The 20,615-nt window shown below is 40.5% G+C and overlaps 2 protein-coding genes across 4 annotated transcripts in view; one reads left to right on the forward strand and one right to left on the reverse strand.

Annotated features, from left to right (window-relative positions):
- Positions 1-4,693, reverse strand: part of LOC117442892 (uncharacterized) — a 91,904-nt gene extending 87,211 nt beyond the window's left edge. The window contains exon 1 of one of the 2 annotated variants that reach the window (XM_071202505.1): positions 4,607-4,693. The gene's annotated coding sequence lies outside the window, so the exon portion shown is untranslated. The remainder of the gene's footprint in view (positions 1-4,606) is intronic. The other variant, XM_071202506.1, reaches the window with a different exon arrangement.
- A 1,889-nt stretch (positions 4,694-6,582) lies between these two features.
- On the forward strand, positions 6,583-20,425 carry LOC117442894 (putative uncharacterized protein DDB_G0286901). Of its 2 annotated transcripts, XM_071202509.1 has the most exons (10): positions 6,650-6,668; positions 8,734-8,822; positions 9,497-9,600; positions 9,701-9,752; positions 11,845-11,997; positions 16,228-16,392; positions 16,761-16,904; positions 16,991-17,161; positions 18,923-20,207; positions 20,315-20,425. In XM_071202509.1, exons 3-10 carry the CDS (start codon positions 9,499-9,501, stop codon positions 20,331-20,333), a joined length of 2,091 nt encoding a protein of 696 aa, XP_071058610.1. In that variant the 5' UTR covers positions 6,650-6,668; positions 8,734-8,822; positions 9,497-9,498; the 3' UTR covers positions 20,334-20,425. The 2 variants fall into 2 exon arrangements, with proteins under 2 accessions (XP_071058611.1, XP_071058610.1); XM_071202510.1 differs by lacking the exon at positions 8,734-8,822 and having other exon boundaries at positions 6,583-6,668.
- Positions 20,426-20,615: the final 190 nt, after the last annotated feature.

Consider the following 20,615-nt stretch of genomic DNA (forward strand, 5'->3'; position numbering starts at 1 on the left):
CCCCAGAATTACACATGCTGGCTACAGGCTAGTTGCACGGCATGACGTATTTCCATTTCCGGTTCATTGAGTGAGCGCTTGTAAACTTCCGGTCTACGGTAGAGCGGGTAGATAGCGATATAGATAGCGAGATAGATAGTGAGATAGATATAGATAGATAGAGAGATAGATAGAGAGATAGATAGAAAGATAGAGATACAGATAGCAAGATAGATAGATAGCAAGATAGACAGCATACAGATAGCATACAGATAGTGTTAGAGAATATTTCTTCTCTCTTCCTAAGTGTCAAATAATAATTCTTCCTTACTCCTAAGATATTTAACATTTACTGTGTGTTTACATTTACAATCAGCCCTGCTCCTTATCTTCCGTAAGGAATGTGTTGATGCAGTCGTATGTTGATACTAGGTTGTACAGCTTGACCTACAGGGCATAGGGATGGTTTACGACTGTGAGAATGCTGGCTTCTAAACACCACTGACAAGTGATTGAGTATTTTTAGTTGGGGGATATCTCCCGTAGCTCCACAGATGTTTACGCCTCCCCCAATATGCTGAGTAACTCTCTGTAAACTAGTTAAAGGGTCTATCGAGAGATAGGCTGGGCAGACATGACAACCCACCCGTGCAGTCAGAACCTTTTGCTGCTGTGATGTGATATGAATTCTCCGGCCGTTGACTTGTAATAAACTACCAGTGTTTGACATCAAAGCTCCAACTCTCCTCATGTCTCTCTGAGTCCTGACTCTCCATTGCTGCAGAAGTTTCCCTTACAAATAGCAGTAGAGCGAAGTGAGAAGGCTAACGTTAACGTGATGGCACTATTTTAAACTCGATGTCTCCAAGACCTACCGAAGGTTAACATCAGTGATGTACATCGGCTGGTACAAGCGGCAAGCTCAGCCCCGAGAAGCAAAAGAGAAAAGGGGTTCAAGATGTACATATCCAGTTACATCGGCAATTATGAAGTGTGTGCAACCCGATTTTGACAGGATAACAACTGGTGACTTCTAGAATTGTGTGAGTAACATTCTGTTTTTAGACTTCTCTGTTTCAGTGTGTGTACTCTGTATCAATGCTCTGTAGTTGATCTGACTGAAATTGTGATTTTAAATCTCAAAAACGCTACAGTATCTGTCAGGCAGAAACTTGGGACAACTCATTTGACAGAAACCTTAAAACTGAACTAACTGACTGCTAGGGTTAACTTTGATCTAAACATTTGTAGAATACTAAGAGCTTTATTGAGTAGGTGTAACTGTATTAAGGGTTAAACTCATAACTTTATAACTTAGGGTTTAATGTAATTGGAAAACCATTGTGACACTGAAAATACAATAACAACTCAGAAGGGAGGCAGTCTTTCCTTTTGAGGGCCACCAGCTGCAGAGAGTTAACTAATTAAAGGGGCGTGGCCCCACAGCTGTGAGAACTCAGCAATCAGGTGTCCATTTTAGGTAGCACTTTCCTGGAGCGTCAGACGAAGACTGACAAAGACAAAGGAGTCCTGTTGGAGTTAGTGATGGCGAGATGAAGCCTTATGATGCTTTGAAGCTTTCCAGCCAATTGGTTCGCAAAAGGGTTCATCTCATGAGGCTTCATCATGGGCTTCATCTGAACACAAACCCCCTGCTGGTCAAAGTGTGTAAAACAGGCAGATTGGACTTCTCAACAGTGTGCTCTATCTCATACAGAGTTCCCAATGAGTAAAGCCTTAGAATAACTCTAAACAACGAACATTAAATCATATGTTCATGTTAACAATGTTGTATTTATTCCAGTTTAATGATTGTGATTGAAAAGCCTAAGGAGGCTGGTAAACATTGCAAAGAGGGATTTGTATTCCTTAATAATATTCGTAAACTTAACCATGTTGTAGCCTGAGAAAGGCAAAACCGTATCAAAGAATACATTTATTAACTACATTATCTCATTTAGCTGTAGCTTTTATAAACAACAACAAATACGTATTGATGAGTCGTTGAACCAGGAACCCTGCGGTCGTGAGTCAACTGCTTTCCAGCTGAGCCACAGCACACACACTGAATCTCCCTGAAAACACTGCAACATATTTATTCCTGTATTTATTGATGTTTTTATTCCTACATTTATTTATGCTTGTATCTATTTATTTTGACATGTTCCGACCTCTATATAAGTGAGGGTCTGAGCTCTCTTGATTCCATCGTGTCACCGGGCCCGGGTACAGGAGGGGTGATATGGTTCTTATTATACATCCATGGGTATTATGAGTGTTCTGGTTCAACAGTTCAACCGATCTGAATCGCTTCCTGAAGCAGTCACGTGGTATCGACAGGCAGCGAGGCTTCGTTTGTCATCGATGACGTCACTGGCCCAAAACGATACAAGCCTCGATACAAGCTTCACAAAAAGCTTCGGGGATTACTCGACACACGCTCCGAAGCCTCGGCGCAATACGTAACATCACTAGTTGGAGTCACGAGGGTGGCAAAGAGGAGGCAAATCCTACTCTGATTGAGCTGAGTATTGCTGGTGTTTTATTTTATTTTATTTAGTTTTCTAGCCCCTCATGCTGTAATCATGTGTATTTTCTCCATTCCTGTTCATGTGTCTTCTCGCAACTATCACTGGCCCTGTGTATCTCTTAATCGATATAACCGGCCTGCTCTCGTCTATCCCACGTGCTCCACTGAGATCCAACATCTAGTTTCAGGCGGCCTGTGGAACTGCCAGTCAGCTGTTCCTAAGGCTGACTTCATCTCTGGCTCCGCCTCCCTGCAGTCTCTGGATTTCCTTGCTCTCACTGAGACCTGGATTACTCCATCCAACACATCCACCCCAGCAGCTCTCTCCACAGCATGTTCCTTCTCCCATACACCCAGACCCACTGGCAGAGGAGGGGGCACTGGTCTCCTGCTCTCTCCCACATGGAGCTTCTCCCTCTTCAAGCTACCTAACTTCACTCCTTCCACCTTTGAATTCCATGCCGTCACAGTGACCCATCCTATACAATGAACCCTTGTTGTTCTCTACCGTCCACCAGGCGCCTTGGGGGACTTCTTGGAGGAATTAGATAATCTCCTCTCACACATCCCTGAAACTGGCCCTCCCGCTGTACTTCTCGGAGACTTCAACCTCCAGACGGGGAAGATAGACGAACTAACATCTCTGTTAACCGCCTTTGCTTTCTCACTGTCTCCGTCCCCACCAACTCATAAAGCTGGCAGTGTCCTTGATCTCATATTCTCAAGGAACTGCGCTGCTTCTAACCTCTCTGTAAACCCGCTCCACACATCCGATCACTTCTTCATTTCATTCCCTCTACCCCTTTCCAAACATAACAAACTAATCTCTTCTAACTCTGCACCTGTCCGCCCAGGGCCGTATCCAGGATTTTCTAAATACCGAGGTCCAAACATGTTAGGGGGGTTCGGGGGATACCCCCAAGATTTTTGGGATTTTCATGATCTAGTTGGGTGCTTTTTAAGTCCTGTGGGGGGTCACACATTGGATAATATATTGATTTCAAACCATGTCAGTGGGCTGCAGCATACATTATTTTTGAAAGTGTAATGCATAAGAATCAGTTGATTGTTACTATTAATGATCTGGACATGCAGAAGGACCTGCACCCTCTCTTCCATCTTCTTTAGTCTCTCTGTCTTCTTCCTGTTCATTACTCTCTCTGTCCTCTACTCTTTCTCTTTGTTCAATCTCTCCCTCGTTGTTCACTTTTTGCTCCTCCTCACTTGTCGCTCCAGCCAGTGAATTAAAAGCAATTCAGCCATTTAAACTGTGGGTTTTCTCTGGAAGTTTTTCCTTGTACGATGTGAGGGTCTAAGGACAGAGGGTCTAAGGACAGAGGGTCTAAGGACAGAGGGTGTCGTATTGTCATACTGATATTCTGTACAAACTGTGAAGTCCACTGAGACAAATGTAACATTTGTGTTATTGGGCTATAAATAAACATTGATTGATTGATTTAGTTCATTTCACTTGTTTGTTTGCATTTTTTTTTTTAAATCTGTTTTGTTTGATTCTCAAAGAGAACAAAGATGTAAGCAAATGGTGTTTTATTATGAAATCATAACTGCAATAGATGTATGTTGTTTTAAAAGTATGCCTATTGTAAATTAAGACTATTGTTATAGATAGATAAATAGATGGGGTTATTAAGCCTACATTATTTTGTGTGAATGTACCTGTAGTTCCTCCCTGACTTCCATCACTTTCTCTTTCTCGCTGCCTGTCCTGTCTCTTCCTTACCAAAGCTGAGCTTCGACTGACGTAGTCTTTTCTTTATATCTGAGTCAGTGTAAAAAGAAAACAATACAATGTTATATCTCCAATGTTTTACTCAAATTGAAATGAAAGAAAAGCATTACAACGTTTGTTAAAATGTAATCCTTCTGACATTGGATGAATGTAATTAACTTTAGCTCTCCAGCTAGTTTATTCACGCAATTTAAACCAAAGTATAGCCTATAGCTGCAATATAAGTTAGTGTGCATGTTGTCGGACGTCCACTGACTAACGTAGAGCGTTCACACAGGATCTGCTGCTCATAGATGTCCTGATGAACAGAAACACAAGCAGCCCGCTGGACTCAGATCTCTAGATACCTCATCACTCCTCCGCTGCTCCGGTTCAAGTCCGGGCTGCGGTGGTTTGTTGATACATGTCGTCTTCTTCTTTGCTTTAATCGAGGCTACGAAGTTATGCAGCGCCCCCATCGTCAGTAAATGGAAGTACTACAAAGAACCCCATTTAGTGCAATTATTTCACAAGTTTTGTTATACACAGCTTGGAAAATATTACCGAGGTCCGGACCTCGGTGACCTCAATGGTAGATACGGCCATGTGTCCGCCGTAACCTCCGTTCCCTCTAACCCCTCTACCTTTGCCTCATCGGTGCTCTCAGCCCTCCCTTCCTCTGACCCGTTCCAACTCCTGCCTCCAAACTCTGCTGCAGAAACTCTCCTCTCTACTCTCTCATCCTCTCTGGACTCTCTCTGTCCTCTCACTTCTCGGCAGGCTCGTCAGTCCCCTCCTGCTTCCTGGCTAAATGACGCACTGCGTGCTAATAGAACCGTCCTTCGGGCAGCAGAGCGGAAACGGTGGAAATCCAAACACCATGACGACCTCCTAACCTATCAGGCTCTCCTCTCCTCTTTCTCTGCTTCGATCTCTCAGGCAAAAAGCACTTTCTTTCAAGATAAGATCCAATCTTCCTATTCCAATCCCAAAAAACTATTTTCCATCTTCTCCTCCCTCCTGGACCCAGTAAAAAGAAAATCAGTAATATCTTTAAAAACGACAAGTCCTTTTCTCTCAGCTGTGCACCTTATGGTGTAAATATAACCTTTATACCAATTGGATCAAATATAAAAGTCGGCCGAATTAAGGTTGATACTGCAAGGAGACATATTGTGTGAAAAGAAATGGAAGATGTTGTTTAATTGCTGATATATTTATGATCCACGTCACATATTCAGTTTCCGTGGCTGTTCTTCCCGTTTGTCTAGAAGTCTTCTCATCAGGGCTCTATAAATAAAGAACTAAGGCAGATGTGTAATATGTAATGCAGCCGAACCGTGTATTACAATGCCGTTATGTGATGACTTCCAAAGAGAAAAGCAAGCACACTCGGAATAAAGTATTATTTTCTTTTTTTAAATGTTTTTCGGATTTTATATCGCATTAACACCATATCCCAACATGCATTGCGGCTAAATAATCCAATCACCGAGCTTCTAGCTGAGGATCTTGGGTAATCAGTTCAGTGGGTTTGTGTTGTGTATCGCGATGATGCTCGAAATGTCCCTTATAGGCCTACGTCTGTTTCCGGTGACTTTATATTGAAATTCAGTTCCTGAGAAACGGCTAAAAAACCTGAGATTATAGAATTAAACGAATAAATAAAAACAAGGATAATTGTGTCTTATTGTTGAGTAAATAACAGTGTGTTATTCAGAAAAGAATAACATATTAGAAGGAAAAATAGATTTAAAAAAATACAGATTTCATTATTCTGAGGCTCTGAGCCCTATTTATTTTACTCACAGACGGCAAAAAAAGTCCGACATTATACGATTTAATATAAAAACAATAATCGTGGCTTGGTATTGAGTAAGAACATGTTTTCATGAACCACACAGCTTCCGGTCTACCAAGACCCGACGGACAAAACGTGGCGTATCATATGCACGCAAAACTCGGCATCAGATCTCAATGGGAATGGTTAGCGTATCATATGCACGCAAAATAGGACTTCCGCGTATCTATTGCACGCATGAAGAGAGTGGGTTGCTGAAATAGAGAGATATCCTAAGATGTAGTCATAAAGCTAGTGCCCTTTAAAGACTTTTTGTTCATCCAAACATATGATATTGACGATATTGTTGGCTGTGTCCACTTGGTGCAGGCATTATATTGTAATTCCTATACACCAAGAAAGCATTTCATTATAAATTGACTTTCTGATAATTAATATTTATGTATGTGTAGTACTTGTGTACACAATAAAAGTTAGTCACCTGTGTATTTACCGGCAGCTGCTACTGCACCTCCTTCAGTAGATTCAATTACATATTAATAGGTGTTACGTTGCTGAGCACTGAGTCACTTGGGTTTTGGGTATTGTCTAATCTTTAACAGATAAACAGCAAGAAGAGAAAGAGCATGGTAAGAAGCTATCCATGACTTTGAAAATGCATATTTGTTGAGACTTTATTGAATACGTTTTTTTAGTGTTTCACAGGACTGATCCGAGCTTGAATTTTACAGTTTCACCTCTTTTCTGATTATTTTCAAATGCTTTTCTAAACCTTTTAAACAGATCATAGCTTAGTAAACGTGCGTGTTAGTGTGAAAGGATTTTGGTTGCGTTGAAATCTCATCCCCTGAGTTCTGTTTGGTTTGGCTGATCTGCATCTGTGTTTGCTCAGGCTGCTGTGTTTGCCGAGTGTTTTCTGTGACATGATGTTCTCTTAATGACTGAAAAGACAATATGAATCAGATACAATTATTCCTTCACATTAAGTCTGTCAACATATATCACATTTATCCATCTTTAGGGATCAAGATTTAGTTTATATAAACATATTAATATTTTTCATTTGCATATACAAAAAAGGTGCCATTTTCGTAGTATTAACATCTGTATTTTCAAAACTTGAAGGCTCTTTTATCTTCTGTAAAATTGTTATTCATGAATAAAACAATGTATACATTTATTTGAATAATCAACAGAAGTTGAAAATATATTTTTTAAATTCCAAACCACCAACATCAACATTGACTAATGAAAAGAGCTGTAGGCACTAAAAAGGAAATATAGAGCCAAAGGCATACCTTCTGTATTCTTAGCAACTTGTCTTATTTAACTCTTTATTATGAAGATGTTTTATTGTGATATTGGAAAGCAATTGTGCTATGGGAATAAGTTATAGTTTTTACTTACCTACAAGTAGGTCACCCTTGAAAAAGAGATCTTTTGATCTCAAGGGGCTTCACCTGGTTAAATAAAGGCTACAGTACCTGTTTCATACCATTAAGCTTCAAGATCTATTTCCTTCAGGGGAATTTAGTAAAGAATGCAGTAACATGATTGACCTAAAAAGACAAAAATGGAACAAAATGACAACTTTTCTCATTCCTGTCAGGCCGAGCTATTATCAGGCTGTTAAGCTTTGCGAGCATACGTTTTCCCGCACTTTTCTTTTGTATTTTTTCAAAAATATATTTCGTATTTTCCTCACCGAATATCCAGTTTTTCTAATGCTCATTATGATGGAGGTCTCCTTATATGGATATGGCTTGGTGCAGTGCATGTGTGTGCAATTTAGAGACAGTTGTGTAAAGGATAATCTTCAGCGAGGCTTTCATGAACACCCGACAGGCAGATCAGGAGCCCGACGCAAAGCGGAGGGATCTTGATCAGGAATATCCTGCTTATTATATGCGTAAAAAGGAGGGTTTCTGCCCCGTTACCTCTCCGCTGTGTTCTTGTCCCAGTTTGAAGGTTTTTTTTAAGGCCAAACTGTATACAGTGCAATCGACCGGACTTCTTTCTGCAGATGTAGAATGCAGAAATGGACAGATCAGATAACTGAGTAAATACAAACAGACCTCGGAGACCTTGGCCATCCACACCAGACAGTCTGGCAGGGAACAAGTGAGAGTGAGCGGGTGTATATACTGTGGGTCAAATGAGGTGAGTTTCAGGTGAGGGGCCGGACAAACCAGGTGAGTGCAACGAGCGGATTGCAAGAACCAGGAGGAAGGCAGGATCTAAAATGAAGTTATTGAAATGGAATACCAGAAATAACTATGATTGTGTGGAACTTCCATCGTCAATTTATATTTAAAGTTTCATATCCTTGGCACTGTCTACATGCTTTTGAGCAAGGCATCTGACCCCATACCACTTATTGGGCATTGTATACACAGTATATGTAATAGCTAGCTACCTACTGTTCTATATACTAAGACATTCTGAGTACATTTGTGTCAATTTAAATTACTCCATACCCACTTCTACCATATTGTCCAAAATCAGCATGTTGAAATCAGAAATCGGTAATTCTTAGTTAGTGTGCCACTGGAAATACACACACGATTAGATTCCTTTTCCTGCTTTTTTCCCCTTGTTGTTAAAATGCTTCAATATATTTCACACTCTTCAAATTCTGAACTAGTCTCTTAATCTTCTTACAATTGATAAATCTTCTGTTGTTGTGCCATCCAGCAACACTGGATCTTCTTGACTCCCAGCCAACTGTATGTGGGAGTGTCTCTGTCCAATGCAGTTAACTTGAAGAGGACAAGTCTTTAAAGGTATGTTTACTTGAAAACAACGTGAGGTTGTTTCAAATTGTCTGTAAATAAAAACTACACTATCTATTTCACTTTTGACATGACATAGAATCATGAGTAACTAATGTCACGAACAAGTACTTTAATTACACCCGCAACAGAGCAACAACAACCATCAAGTGTTTTAACTTGTGAAACAAAAAAGAACCTGTCCTCACAGATATTGCACCAATCAAATTACAGTACCAATTTTTCCAATCGTAACCAGAAATTCAATCCCCCAGACAAATACATTTTGGAAATTCATTACATAGAAATTCATCAAATATAATTTATATAATTGATAAAAAAAAAAGTCAAACAAACAACCATATTCATGTGTTGGTTTCCCAGCTAAACTTAATTTGGCTAAGTAAACATAGTTCTTCTTAAATATACCTTGTACACATTTCTTAAAATGGTGGCCAAACCCAAGCCATGATTGGAAATGCATCTTTATAGGCCTATACAGATGAATACAATGATGTAATAAGATAATTATTAGGTTAAGAAACCCTCAACAATGCGCTTTTGTTCTGTGGTATAAGAACAAGGTACAATTATGACAGTGTTCAATATCTATGTAATAAACAATGTAAAGCTGGGTGGTATGATTATATAATGTTTTTTTCTTTTCTGTCCCACTTTCTTAAAAGGAATGGCAATATTTAAGACATGCTTTTCCACCTGTGCCCTTCTCCTGACGCTAACCATTTTGGAAACAGGGAACTTCATTGAATCTTCAAGTCAGGTTTTACCGGTAGGTCAACGGTGTTTACAATACTCTACAGAACATATGGGATCACAGCCTTCAATACACAAAGCAATTATTTGAACCTGAACCCTATCTGTTGTCTTAGGAACACAAGGAAGAAGAATCATGGATACCTCACACCAGGGGGAAAAGGAGTGGTAAGTCTCATTATTAAATATTAAAGAATATTGGAATAATAACACTTTATAACTGATAGCTAGTTTAAAAGATTTAAAACATGAGAGGTGTGACTGTGCTTTCCCCGGAATATGTAGTGTACATAGCTTAACAGCCAGATAAACTCCCTCCGTACACCAAGACTCCGAAGACGTGAATCCTTTGCCCACAGGTGTATTGGTATTAGGATGGTGTGAAACTAAAATAAACAAGACAAAATGTAATCAATTCTATGATCATTTTTACACGCACAAATATGCACAATGGATATATATCAACACAGCTTTAACATGAATACAATTGCCTCGTTATATTTACTGTAAGCTTTTTAATGTAATTATTTTAATTCTAGAACTTAAACAGTTATAAATGGCATCATATGTTAAACATCTAATCAACCATTTGTACATTTATTCATTTAACTCTCCTTGCATTAACCTTGCACAATATTGAGACAACTCGGAAGATCTCCAGCATTAGACACCACAGAATACAATATTAAAAAAAAAAAAAACATCTTTAATTAGGGATGGGTATCGTTAGGATTGTATCGATACCGATACCGATACTGCTTTTCGATACCGGTATTTTTCTATACCCTTATCGATACTTTTCAATAATTTGGTGCTCAAAATGTTAGACATGATTACAAGATGTGAAGATTAAACAACAGTCATGTTATTTTTAATTTATTTTTATTTATTATTTAATGTAACTTTTTCAATGTCATACCAAGCAGGTATGAGTGTGTTTGACAGTGTGTCTCTAGAAGGGGGGGCGGTAATGAGGGGCAGTTCATAAATCCATGTAAACATGACCATTAGTCAGTTAAAACGAGACGCTGCGTGCGTACCTCCTAAACCGGAAGCTCTGGTTGGCTAATCATTACAATCCGTTTATTGCGTTTATTATTTAAATTGTAATGATGGATTATCAGTAATCATTTTAAAGTTACACAGAGACATTGGATTAGCCGTTGTTGTGCCCTTTAACACAACTTTTGATCTGATCTGATTTGATTGAAAAGTCTGAGTTCACTTTTTGGAGATGCATAGAAAAGGGGTGAAAGTGAGAAAATGTATCCGAAAATAGTGTCTCATTTATCAGTAATCATTTTAAAGTTACACAGAGACATTGGACTAGCCGTTGTTGTGCCCTTTAACACAACTTTTGATCACAAAACAGCAAAGGTAAAACTTAATTATCATCATGGCTAGGTAAAGTGAAGTCGTTTTCTTGCTATTTCCTGGTTGCTAGTTCAGTGAGTTGTGGTCGCACAGTGATGAGACGTATACCAATAAACAAAGAAGTCCAATTGATGCGTTTCAGGGAGGGTGGGGGGATGGGGCGGGCAAACTCAAAAGGGATTTTAGCCTTTGCAGACCATACATGCACAAAAACCTTTTTAACCCAAAAAAGCATACAATTTCTTTTTGAAGGGTCGCAGTGGCTAAAACTTTTAAATAATAAGAGACATTAAATATATTGACCGAAAGAACGAGATCGCGGATATAAGCGGCCGAGATGGGTTTTCTCCGCAGGGTGGCTGGTGTCTCCCTTAGGGATAAGGTGAGAAGTTCGGTCATCAGGGAGGGACTCGGAGTTGAGCCGCTCCTCCTTCGCGTCGAAAGGAGCAAGTTGAGGTGGTTCGGGCACCTAGTTAGGATGCCACCTGGGCGCCTCCCTAGGAGGTGTTCCAGGCACGTCCAGCTGGGAAGAGACCGAGGGGTAGACCTAGGACCAGGTGGAGGGATTATATCTCTTCTCTGGCCTGGGAGTGCCTTGGGATCCCCCAGTCAGAGCTGGTTGATGTGGCCAGGGAAAAGAAAGTTTGGGGCTCTCTGCTGGAACTGCTACCCCGAGACCCGACCACGGATAAGCGGGAGAAGAAGGATGGATGGATGGATTAAATATATTACATTTAGAGGGATAATTAATAGACCATTAGCTCTAAGATAAAACACATTATTAAGTATTACTTTAAATGACTACTGCTTCATTTCTGTGATTTCTCTACACTGATATGTCCTTTAACCAAAAGAGACCCTAAATCATGTTGTTTTTTTACTACAGCGCTTCTGGCTCAGGTTGAGTACGATGTGGATGTTGAGCTGAATTTGACTGATATTGGGGCCGTGGACGCCCTTAGAAGCATCCTGGATGCAGGTGGCTTTTCCCTAGCCTTGGGTCCAACTGTGAACGTCACACACATTAACATCACCACAGGTAAGCATGGTGGTAAAAGCATGGGGGGGAAATGTTGTTAGACAAGACAAAGGGCGCCTTGGTATTAAAGTGTACTGTGTCCTTTTCCCCACATTTGACCATTTGATACATTCAATTAAATCAATTATATTTTCTTTCAAGTGTTTACAGAGTAATGGCTCACTTATTAACTGTGGACAAAGTGCAATGGGAGAATATGCTCTTGTGACCTTCATATCACTAAACCATTATAAACTACTATACAGTCCTACTCTACAATTGGGAATTTCCCTTCTCATTGAGGTGAAGCAAGTTTGGAAAGTTCAAGAATGTCCACATACTTTTGAGTATCAAAAAGAATAATCCTCCAGGGCTTCTCAGACAGGGCACTTGCAAGGTGTGCCACAAGTTAAACAATAATATTCTTTCCAATCATTGATCTTATACAAGTTTCCTTTTTTAGATTTCCAAGTCTGAAATACATACTGTACAGTATCTCCAGAGTAAGGAATGTTTGAACAGACCATTACTCCTCAACACAATATCATCTAAAATATGTCCCATTGGACATAAAGCCTATTCGTCCAGCACCGAGAAACCAAACACCTGGTCTCAGTCCAAGGAACAGAAGTACATGGCTAATTATTAGGCAGAGTGGTGTCATCAGATTGGGCCTGCCAAGAGTTTTTTTATGTTGGCAAGTTTACTTTAGCAAAGGGTGGAGTAGAGCAGGTCATGCCTTTCCCAACAGGAAACATATCATGAAGGTCCATCAGTCTGCATAACAATAATCTATTTGCTTCTGTTTGTTGCGCAGGGAGGGTTTATCTTTGGAGTGAAGGGGCCTTCAAACAATAAGTGGTTGGTTTTTGGGGGTAATGTGCTGTTGGACATATTGGTCATGGACATCTTTCTGACCATTGAGCTGCTTTCACATGATACACGTCGAAACGGCTCTGCGCTCACATGGTGTATTTTTTGGAGAGAGCAGTGCTGCCCGACTAGGCGGAAGTGCTTCTCTCGGCGTCGCACATCACTCAAAATTATCGTCAAGCACGGCGCTCAAAGGTCAAATAATTTAAACTTCGACCTTGTTTAACGCTGACCTTCGCAACCAATCAGATGCCAGCTGTACTATGCTAGCAGGGGAAGTCAATCTGCTCTTTTCTCACCACGTGGTTGGGCACAGAGCCTTGCAGTGAAAACGATAGTTACGTATGTAACTACGGTCCTATGAATACTGGATGACCGCCAGAGGCGGTGCTTTAGCACTGGATATCTTCCGTCTCGCGCATGCGTAGGTCGAATATTTATATCAACAAAGTCACGTGTGACCTCGTATGACCCCGGAAGGCATAAGTTCCGGTGTTGTCAACGAGTTCAGTTCTATGGAATCTTCTCGCGGAAACACGAGATTCTGAGTGACCAAGAAACTCTGCCGTCATCCAGTATTCATAGAACCGTAGTTACATACGTAACTATCGTTCTATTTCATCCTTACTGCCCGCCAGAGGCGGTGCTTTAGCACTGGATGACCTATACCAACAGAGTCACGAGGAAGTCTGAATACTCCCCCTGCTATAAGGATGGCCTAGGCCAGGGGTCTGCAACCTTTTTGACCAAAAGAGCCATTTTGCTAATTTTTCCAAAAATAAATGAACTGTATTTATTACGCTATTTATTACATTATATAAAACTGTTAACCTCTAATAAGAAACAAAGAACTCCTATAAGGAGAATTAAAAATAATAGCACAATCAGCGATAAATGGTAGCGATCTCACCGGCTGACGTGCAGGAGCGTCCGCTCTTTACCGGTCCGGAGCTCCTAGGGTCCGAGCGGTGAACACCGCGGCCCCCTCCCTTGGGAGGGTGGACAGCTAGCTCGTTGCAGCCTTTGGAGGGCGAGCGTTTTCCTTGCCCGCAGCTCCGATCGAGGCGATCACAAGGCTACAGGTAGCGATGAGCTAGAATCTTAATTTTCAATAAGCTAGCTTGGCTTCTACTCAAAAAGTAGTAACCTGCGCAGCGAGAAGATGAAAAAGAACTGAACTTGTTGACAACACCTCAACTTATGCCTTCCGGGGTCATACGAGGTCACACCTGACTGTGTTGATATAAATATTCGACCTACGCATGCGCGAGACGGAAGATATCCAGTGCTAAAGCACCGCCTCTGGCGGTCAGTAAGGATGAAATAGAACAGCAAGTATGGTTACCTCCCGTGCTAGCTTGTGCCACTACATACAGCTGTCATCTGATTGGTTGCGTGTCCAAAGGTCAATCAGATGACAAACCAGGTAAAATTCTAAATAATTTCAACTTGGAATGCATCACTTGGCAACAATTTGGAGCCATGCACAACACAGACGGCAGTTATTCGGCCTATTCAGGTAGCATCGTTCTCTCCATAGAAACACAATGTCAGCGCAGAGTCATTTTCCCGTGTATCATGAGAATTCAGCGTTCTGGAATGACTGGCCTTCAATACAATAAGCACTACGCTATAAATCAATTAGTCTATGGATGTAAAAAACTGCTGCATATCATTTACGTGGTTGGCTGTGGCTCAGGATGTAAAGTTGGTCGTCAACTAATCCGAAGGTCAATGGTCCTGCTCCTTCTGCGTGTCATTGGGCAAAGATACCAAAGCAAAGTATCTCCCAAGGCCAGGGACGTGCACAGGTACGGGCTAATGTTTGGGGACGGGTGGCGCAGTGGTCTGTGCATCCGATCATCAGATCAAGGGGGAGTGCTGGGGAACTCCAGTTCGAAACCCGCTCCCGCCCCCACTGTGTCAGGCCGTTGTGTCCTTAGGCAAGACACTTCACCCGGATTTGCTCCTGTGGGTAATGTCCACAGTACATGTATAATACCAATGTGTACTTGTAAAAGCGCCTCGATGACCTCGAGGCGTGAAGATGGACGGTGTGGCGCAGTGTGCTGTGCAATGATCATCAGATCAAGGGGTGAAACCCGCCGCTGCTGCGTCTGTAAAGCCGGTGTGTCCTTGTGCAAGACACTTCACCTGAACTTGCTCCTGTGGGTATTGTCCACAGTTTCTGACCATTGCATGTAAGATATATGTGTAATGTGTGTATATGTAAAGCGCTTTGAGTCATTGAAAAAGCGCTATAATAAATGTAAGGAATTATTAATTATTATTAATGTTGCCTGGGCAACGGCCCCTTTGGCCTTTTTGGCTGACCTGCCCCTCTGGAGAGAGCGAGAGTTTATTTTTATTTTTTCTGTTGTGGCCGAATCAACATGATGAGCCCACAATTAGTATCGTAAAGTCTCGTTGCGGGAAACACACTTTGTCAGCGCTGTCATCTGCCGGTGCGTTAAGACCACCTCAGTGTCGGATTTTGGAAACTTGATTTTGAGTTGTCTCATGGCAGTTAGGGTATAAGGGACAAACCAGGGGACTTTACTTCCTCTTGATACCGTCGGTTATTTACAAAAAAACACCTAAATATAGCCTACTTGTTCTTGAGCTTCTGTCTTTCTGTGTCTTTTCATCTTTAAACTCCCTCAACGGGGCCGCTCGCTCTCTTCTCTTGATCGCCCTCTCACGGGTGAACAGTTCAATGTCCCGCTTCCTTGTGGGATTTCTGCCATGTCTCTACCACTTTAGTTTGACCATCTCTGTTACTAAGTGTATTTAAGGTAATTATAGAGGCCCTATTGTATCAGTATGTCTGGACTGCACAGCAGTTACAATGGTCAAACTACATTAGAACAGAATTGTCCCCATTTTGTCTTTAATTGTTACTAACATTAGATATTTTTGATGAGATATGGACCGCAAAACACAAAATGTCCCTGGTTTTCATTTTTAAAATCAAGTCACCGAATGCAAGTAGTCGCCTTAGCTTATTTTGTTAGGAGATGTGAATTACTGTTCAATTTAGTTGATGTAATAATCGTTTGGTTTCTTTTACATTCCAGTAAAAACAAGTTACAATTTTCAAAAGGTTTTGTGTTTTTTATCGGGGGGAGGCCCTTTTTCCAGTTTAGAGCAATAGCCCCTCCAAATGTCTGTGCACGTCCCTGCCCAAGGCACAGCAACATGTGAAAATAAGCATTAGATAGATCCTCATGAGTCCAGTTTGTCAACTTGTTAACCCTGCCATCAGTTTATAAATGTGTGTGAATGGATACATCTTGACGTAAGGCAGAGGAACGTTGAGTAGTGGTAAGACTATAACTGATTATAATGTCTGTTTAATTGTTTTTCTTTTGAATGTAGTTTGTTACCCAAATGGTACACACTTCCAGTGCAGATGTGAGGAACAGTATGTGTGGTCATTAAGCAACTGTGATACATACGGAGCCTGTGATGACATCATTGACAACACGTGTGGGTGTATCAACAATATTCCTACCACTGGACAGTACTGCGTGCCACAGACAGGTGATACACTTTTACATTTAAAGTAACATCACACATATGGATATAATATTTACTGGTATTTTTTTCGGCACTGTAATCTGTATTTGATTATTTAAAAAATGTATATGTGTCCTTTCAATTCTCTCTCACTCAAGGTGACCTCGTATTTAAGGCTACTATTTCAAACATGAGCACATTTAAATGAGCAAACAGAAAATATCAAACAATATGACAAGATGAAAAGAAACAGAGAGAAATATGAATACCTATTCTTGACCATAATTGCATTTCTTCACTCAGCAATGTTGCCCAGATGTCATGACATGACCGAGATTTGGAATAAATTACTTACAAATAATTGTCTCTAATTTGACTCTCTTTTTCTACAGTACCTTTAGTATTTTATGAATACCAGATTATTATCGAGGTGAATACCAGCGATGCGGATCAGCTGAGAAACGTCCTGAACAGTTTAACTTTTCCTGTCCAGATCAGCTCCTCAGTTAACATATTAGATGCCAATATCACCACAGGTAAGAACAAATGCATTATATCCTTTTTTAATCTATTTACAACTTCTGCCTTTTTCACAAGAGAAAATATGTTATTCTCTTTAAAGTTTGCAGCCAAGATAACACTGGGTTTCAGTGCCACTGTGAAAATGACTATCTTTGGCCGTGTGATAAGTGTGACACCTATGGGAAATGTGATGGTAATACAAGCAACACATGTGGATGCATCAATGCCATTCCTCCTGATGGACAATACTGCCAGCCTGCTGATCAAAACAGTAAGTTGGTTTGCAGGTTTGTTTACTTTTAGGATCGTATTTCTATTTTCTGCCTCTACTGTAACATGTCTCCATGCTTTAATGTAGAAAAGCTCTTTATTTACCTCATACTGCCTGTGCTGCAGCACCTCTTTTCACCCTCTGTCTGAAACCAGAGCCCAGTCTGCTCTGATTGGTTAGCTAGCCGTTTTGGAGATTGGTCAGGCGCTTAGAGATGTGGTTGAAATGTCCCGCCCCTTAGCCTTTTACGGACAATGTAAGAACGCTAGCCTATAGAAGCACAAGTGTTACTGAAGCAAACAAAGGAGTCAAATGGAGACGTTTCAGGCGGGGGGTCAAAGTGACACAGACACATTGGATTAACCTTCAGCAGAGTTGTTATCGTTTTAATGCCATTGAACACGACTTTTGATCAGAGACAGCAAAAGGCAAGACATATTTCCTGTATTTCCTCCGTAAAGCTACGTGGTGTGATGTCTGGTTTTGCTTGCCGTGCCGTGTTTTGATCGCTCAGTGATGATACTCATATTTCTGGAATCTGTGGAATCTCAGCTTGCTAATCGATATCTTGTTTGTGCAGATCCGATAAGTAATAAGGGTATTTTACTGTGAGTTCTGTGCTAAGTGCGTTAGCATTTTTTCGCTCAGGGCTCATTTAGACGCTTCTTGTGAGACTTGTGTTTTGTTTCGTTACAAATGTTCATATCGTCAGTTAGCTGAGTTTCTTCCCGTTAAGTGGGTATGACACATTAATAGGATTCTAAATGTTAAGAAGCCCTCAGACGCTGTTTCTTGCAGATGTTGTGTTTTTGCCCCCGCGGGCGGGTTCGTGGGGCTAAACAGGATAACACACTACAGGAAAGGGAAAACCCCAAAACACAATAGTAAGATGTACAAATGTAAGATGACTCTTTTAAATATAATATTCAGAAATATATAGAAAGTTTTGTTCAAACTAGCGATGTCACGACATATAAGTAAGTATGTATATCATGTTAATAAACCACATTATAATATGATGTAAATAATTCAGCGTTCTTTATTTTTATTGCAAAAGTTGTGACAGCCCTAATTCAGTAGTAACTATCTTATTAGCCTCACCCTTTATAGTTGTTTCTACTCAGCAGCAACTCCACTTTCTCTCCCATGTGACAGATTTAACAGTGTGTCCTCAGTGCAGATGTGAGGATCAGTATCATTGGTCATGTGACCAGTGTTTACAGTATACATCCTGTGACAACATCACTGCGATGAAAGTCACTATTCTTATATTACAGTTTTGGTCAGATCTAAAAAAATTCTTATGTGGCCCTGGTCCTCTTCCATAAAAATATAAGATGACTTGAGTCTTTTAAATTGTAAAATCCAGAAAATGAAGTGAGTGATATTCAAACGTTCTGGTTACTTAATAAATACAAAAGATAATGTCATGTAAGCAATCCATCATTTTTCTTTTTCACTTTGGTTATGTGAACAGACTTTTCTTTATCTTCATCTATTTTTATTAGCAGTAAAACAGATACAAAGCACAATAATCAAATATAAATATAGATTCCACTAAAGCGTAATATAGCTATATTTCTTTTTTTAAATGTCTATAGGTATCATGATATCATTATCACTAATTCATTTGGTCACATTTATTGTACAGTATAACATATTTTCATATTCTGATAGCCCTTTTTCAAGCTCTTAAAATATGCATCATACAACAAAGAGAAGCAATTATCTAAGAACTCCTCTTTCTTTTACTTCTTACAGATGTTACAGCTTGTCCTCTTATAACAACTCCATCACCAACAACTCCATCCCCAACAACTCCATCCCCAACAACTCCATCACCAACAACTCTTCCTTCAACAACTCCATCACCAACAACTCCATCCCCAACAACTCCATCCCCAACAACTCCATCACCAACAACTCCATCCCCAACAACTCCATCACCAACAACTCTTCCGTCAACAACTCCATCCAACAACTCTTCCTTCAACAACTCCATCACCAACAACTCCATCCCCAACAACTCCATCACCAACAACTCTCCCTTCAAAAACTCCATCACCAACAACTCCATCCCCAACAACTCCATCACCAACAACTCTCCCTTCAACAACTCCATCACTAACAACTCCATCACCAACAACTCCATCACCAACAACTCTCCCTTCAACAACTCCATCACTAACAACTCCATCACCAACAACTCCATCACCAACAACTCCATCACCAACAACTCTTCCTTCAACAACTCCATCACCAACAACTCCATCACCAACAACTCCATCACCAACAACTCTTCCTTCAACAACTCCATCACCAACAACTCTTCCTTCAACAACTCCATCACCAACAACTCTTCCTTCAACAACTCCATCACCAACAACTCTTCCTTCAACAACTCCATCACCACCAACTCTTCCTTCAACAACTCCATCACCACCAACTCTTCCTTCAACAACTCCATCACCAACAACTCCATCACCAACAACTCTTCCTTCAACAACTCCATCACCAACAACTCTTCCTTCAACAACTCCATCACCAACAACTCCATCACTAACAACTCTTCCTTCAACAACTCCATCACCAACAACTCCATCACCAACAACTCTTCCTTCAACAACTCCATCACCAACAACTCCATCACCACCAACTCTTCCTTCAACAACTCCATCACCAACAACTCTTCCTTCAACAACTCCATCACCAACAACTCTTCCTTCAACAGCTCCATCACCAACAACTCAATCACCACCAACTCTTCCTTCAACAACTCCATCACCACCAACTCTTCCTTCAACAGCTCCATCACCAACAACTCAATCACCAACAACTCTTCCTTCAACAACTCCATCACCACCAACTCTTCCTTCAACAACTCCATCACCAACAACTCTTCCTTCAACAACTCCATCACCACCAACTCTTCCTTCAACAACTCCATCACCACCAACTCTTCCTTCAACAACTCCATCACCAACAACTCTTCCTTCAACAACTCCATCACCAACAACTCTTCCTTCAACAACTCCATCACCAACAAGTAAGACTTAAAGGACAGTATTTCATAAAACAAAAACCAAGTGACAATATTATTTACAAGTGAGACATCAACTGTATTTGTATTTCTTTTAAATTCTCTCCCTGCAGCTCCTCCTATTCTCTTTGAATACATCATTTTGGTCGAGTTGAACACCACAGATACTCTAATAAATCAACTGAGTACCATTCTGAGAAGCATCCGTTACCCCTTTATCCTCAACAACGCACAAATCCTTGATGTAAACATTTCTACAGGTGCAGATACAATGCTGTAAATATGTGAAATATATGTTGGTGTTGTCAACCCTAAGTGTGAATCTAAAAGTTGTAAAACACACTTTACTAATATGACAGTTAGAAAAACTCATTACATGTGTGAAATTCATTGTGTTTTTGTTTGGTCTCAAGT

Source organism: Pseudochaenichthys georgianus, unplaced genomic scaffold (assembly GCF_902827115.2).
Source record: "Pseudochaenichthys georgianus unplaced genomic scaffold, fPseGeo1.2 scaffold_499_arrow_ctg1, whole genome shotgun sequence".
NCBI lineage: Eukaryota > Metazoa > Chordata > Actinopteri > Perciformes > Channichthyidae > Pseudochaenichthys > Pseudochaenichthys georgianus.

Coding starts and splice junctions, on each gene's coding strand:
- LOC117442894 (XM_071202510.1), top strand. CDS start 9,499: ATGGCAATATTTAAGACATGCTTTTCCACCTGTGCCCTTCTCCTGACG. Junction 11,998..16,227: donor ACACATTAACATCACCACAG/GTAAGCATGGTG, acceptor TTTTGAATGTAG/TTTGTTACCCAAATGGTACA. Junction 16,905..16,990: donor AGATGCCAATATCACCACAG/GTAAGAACAAAT, acceptor TTCTCTTTAAAG/TTTGCAGCCAAGATAACACT.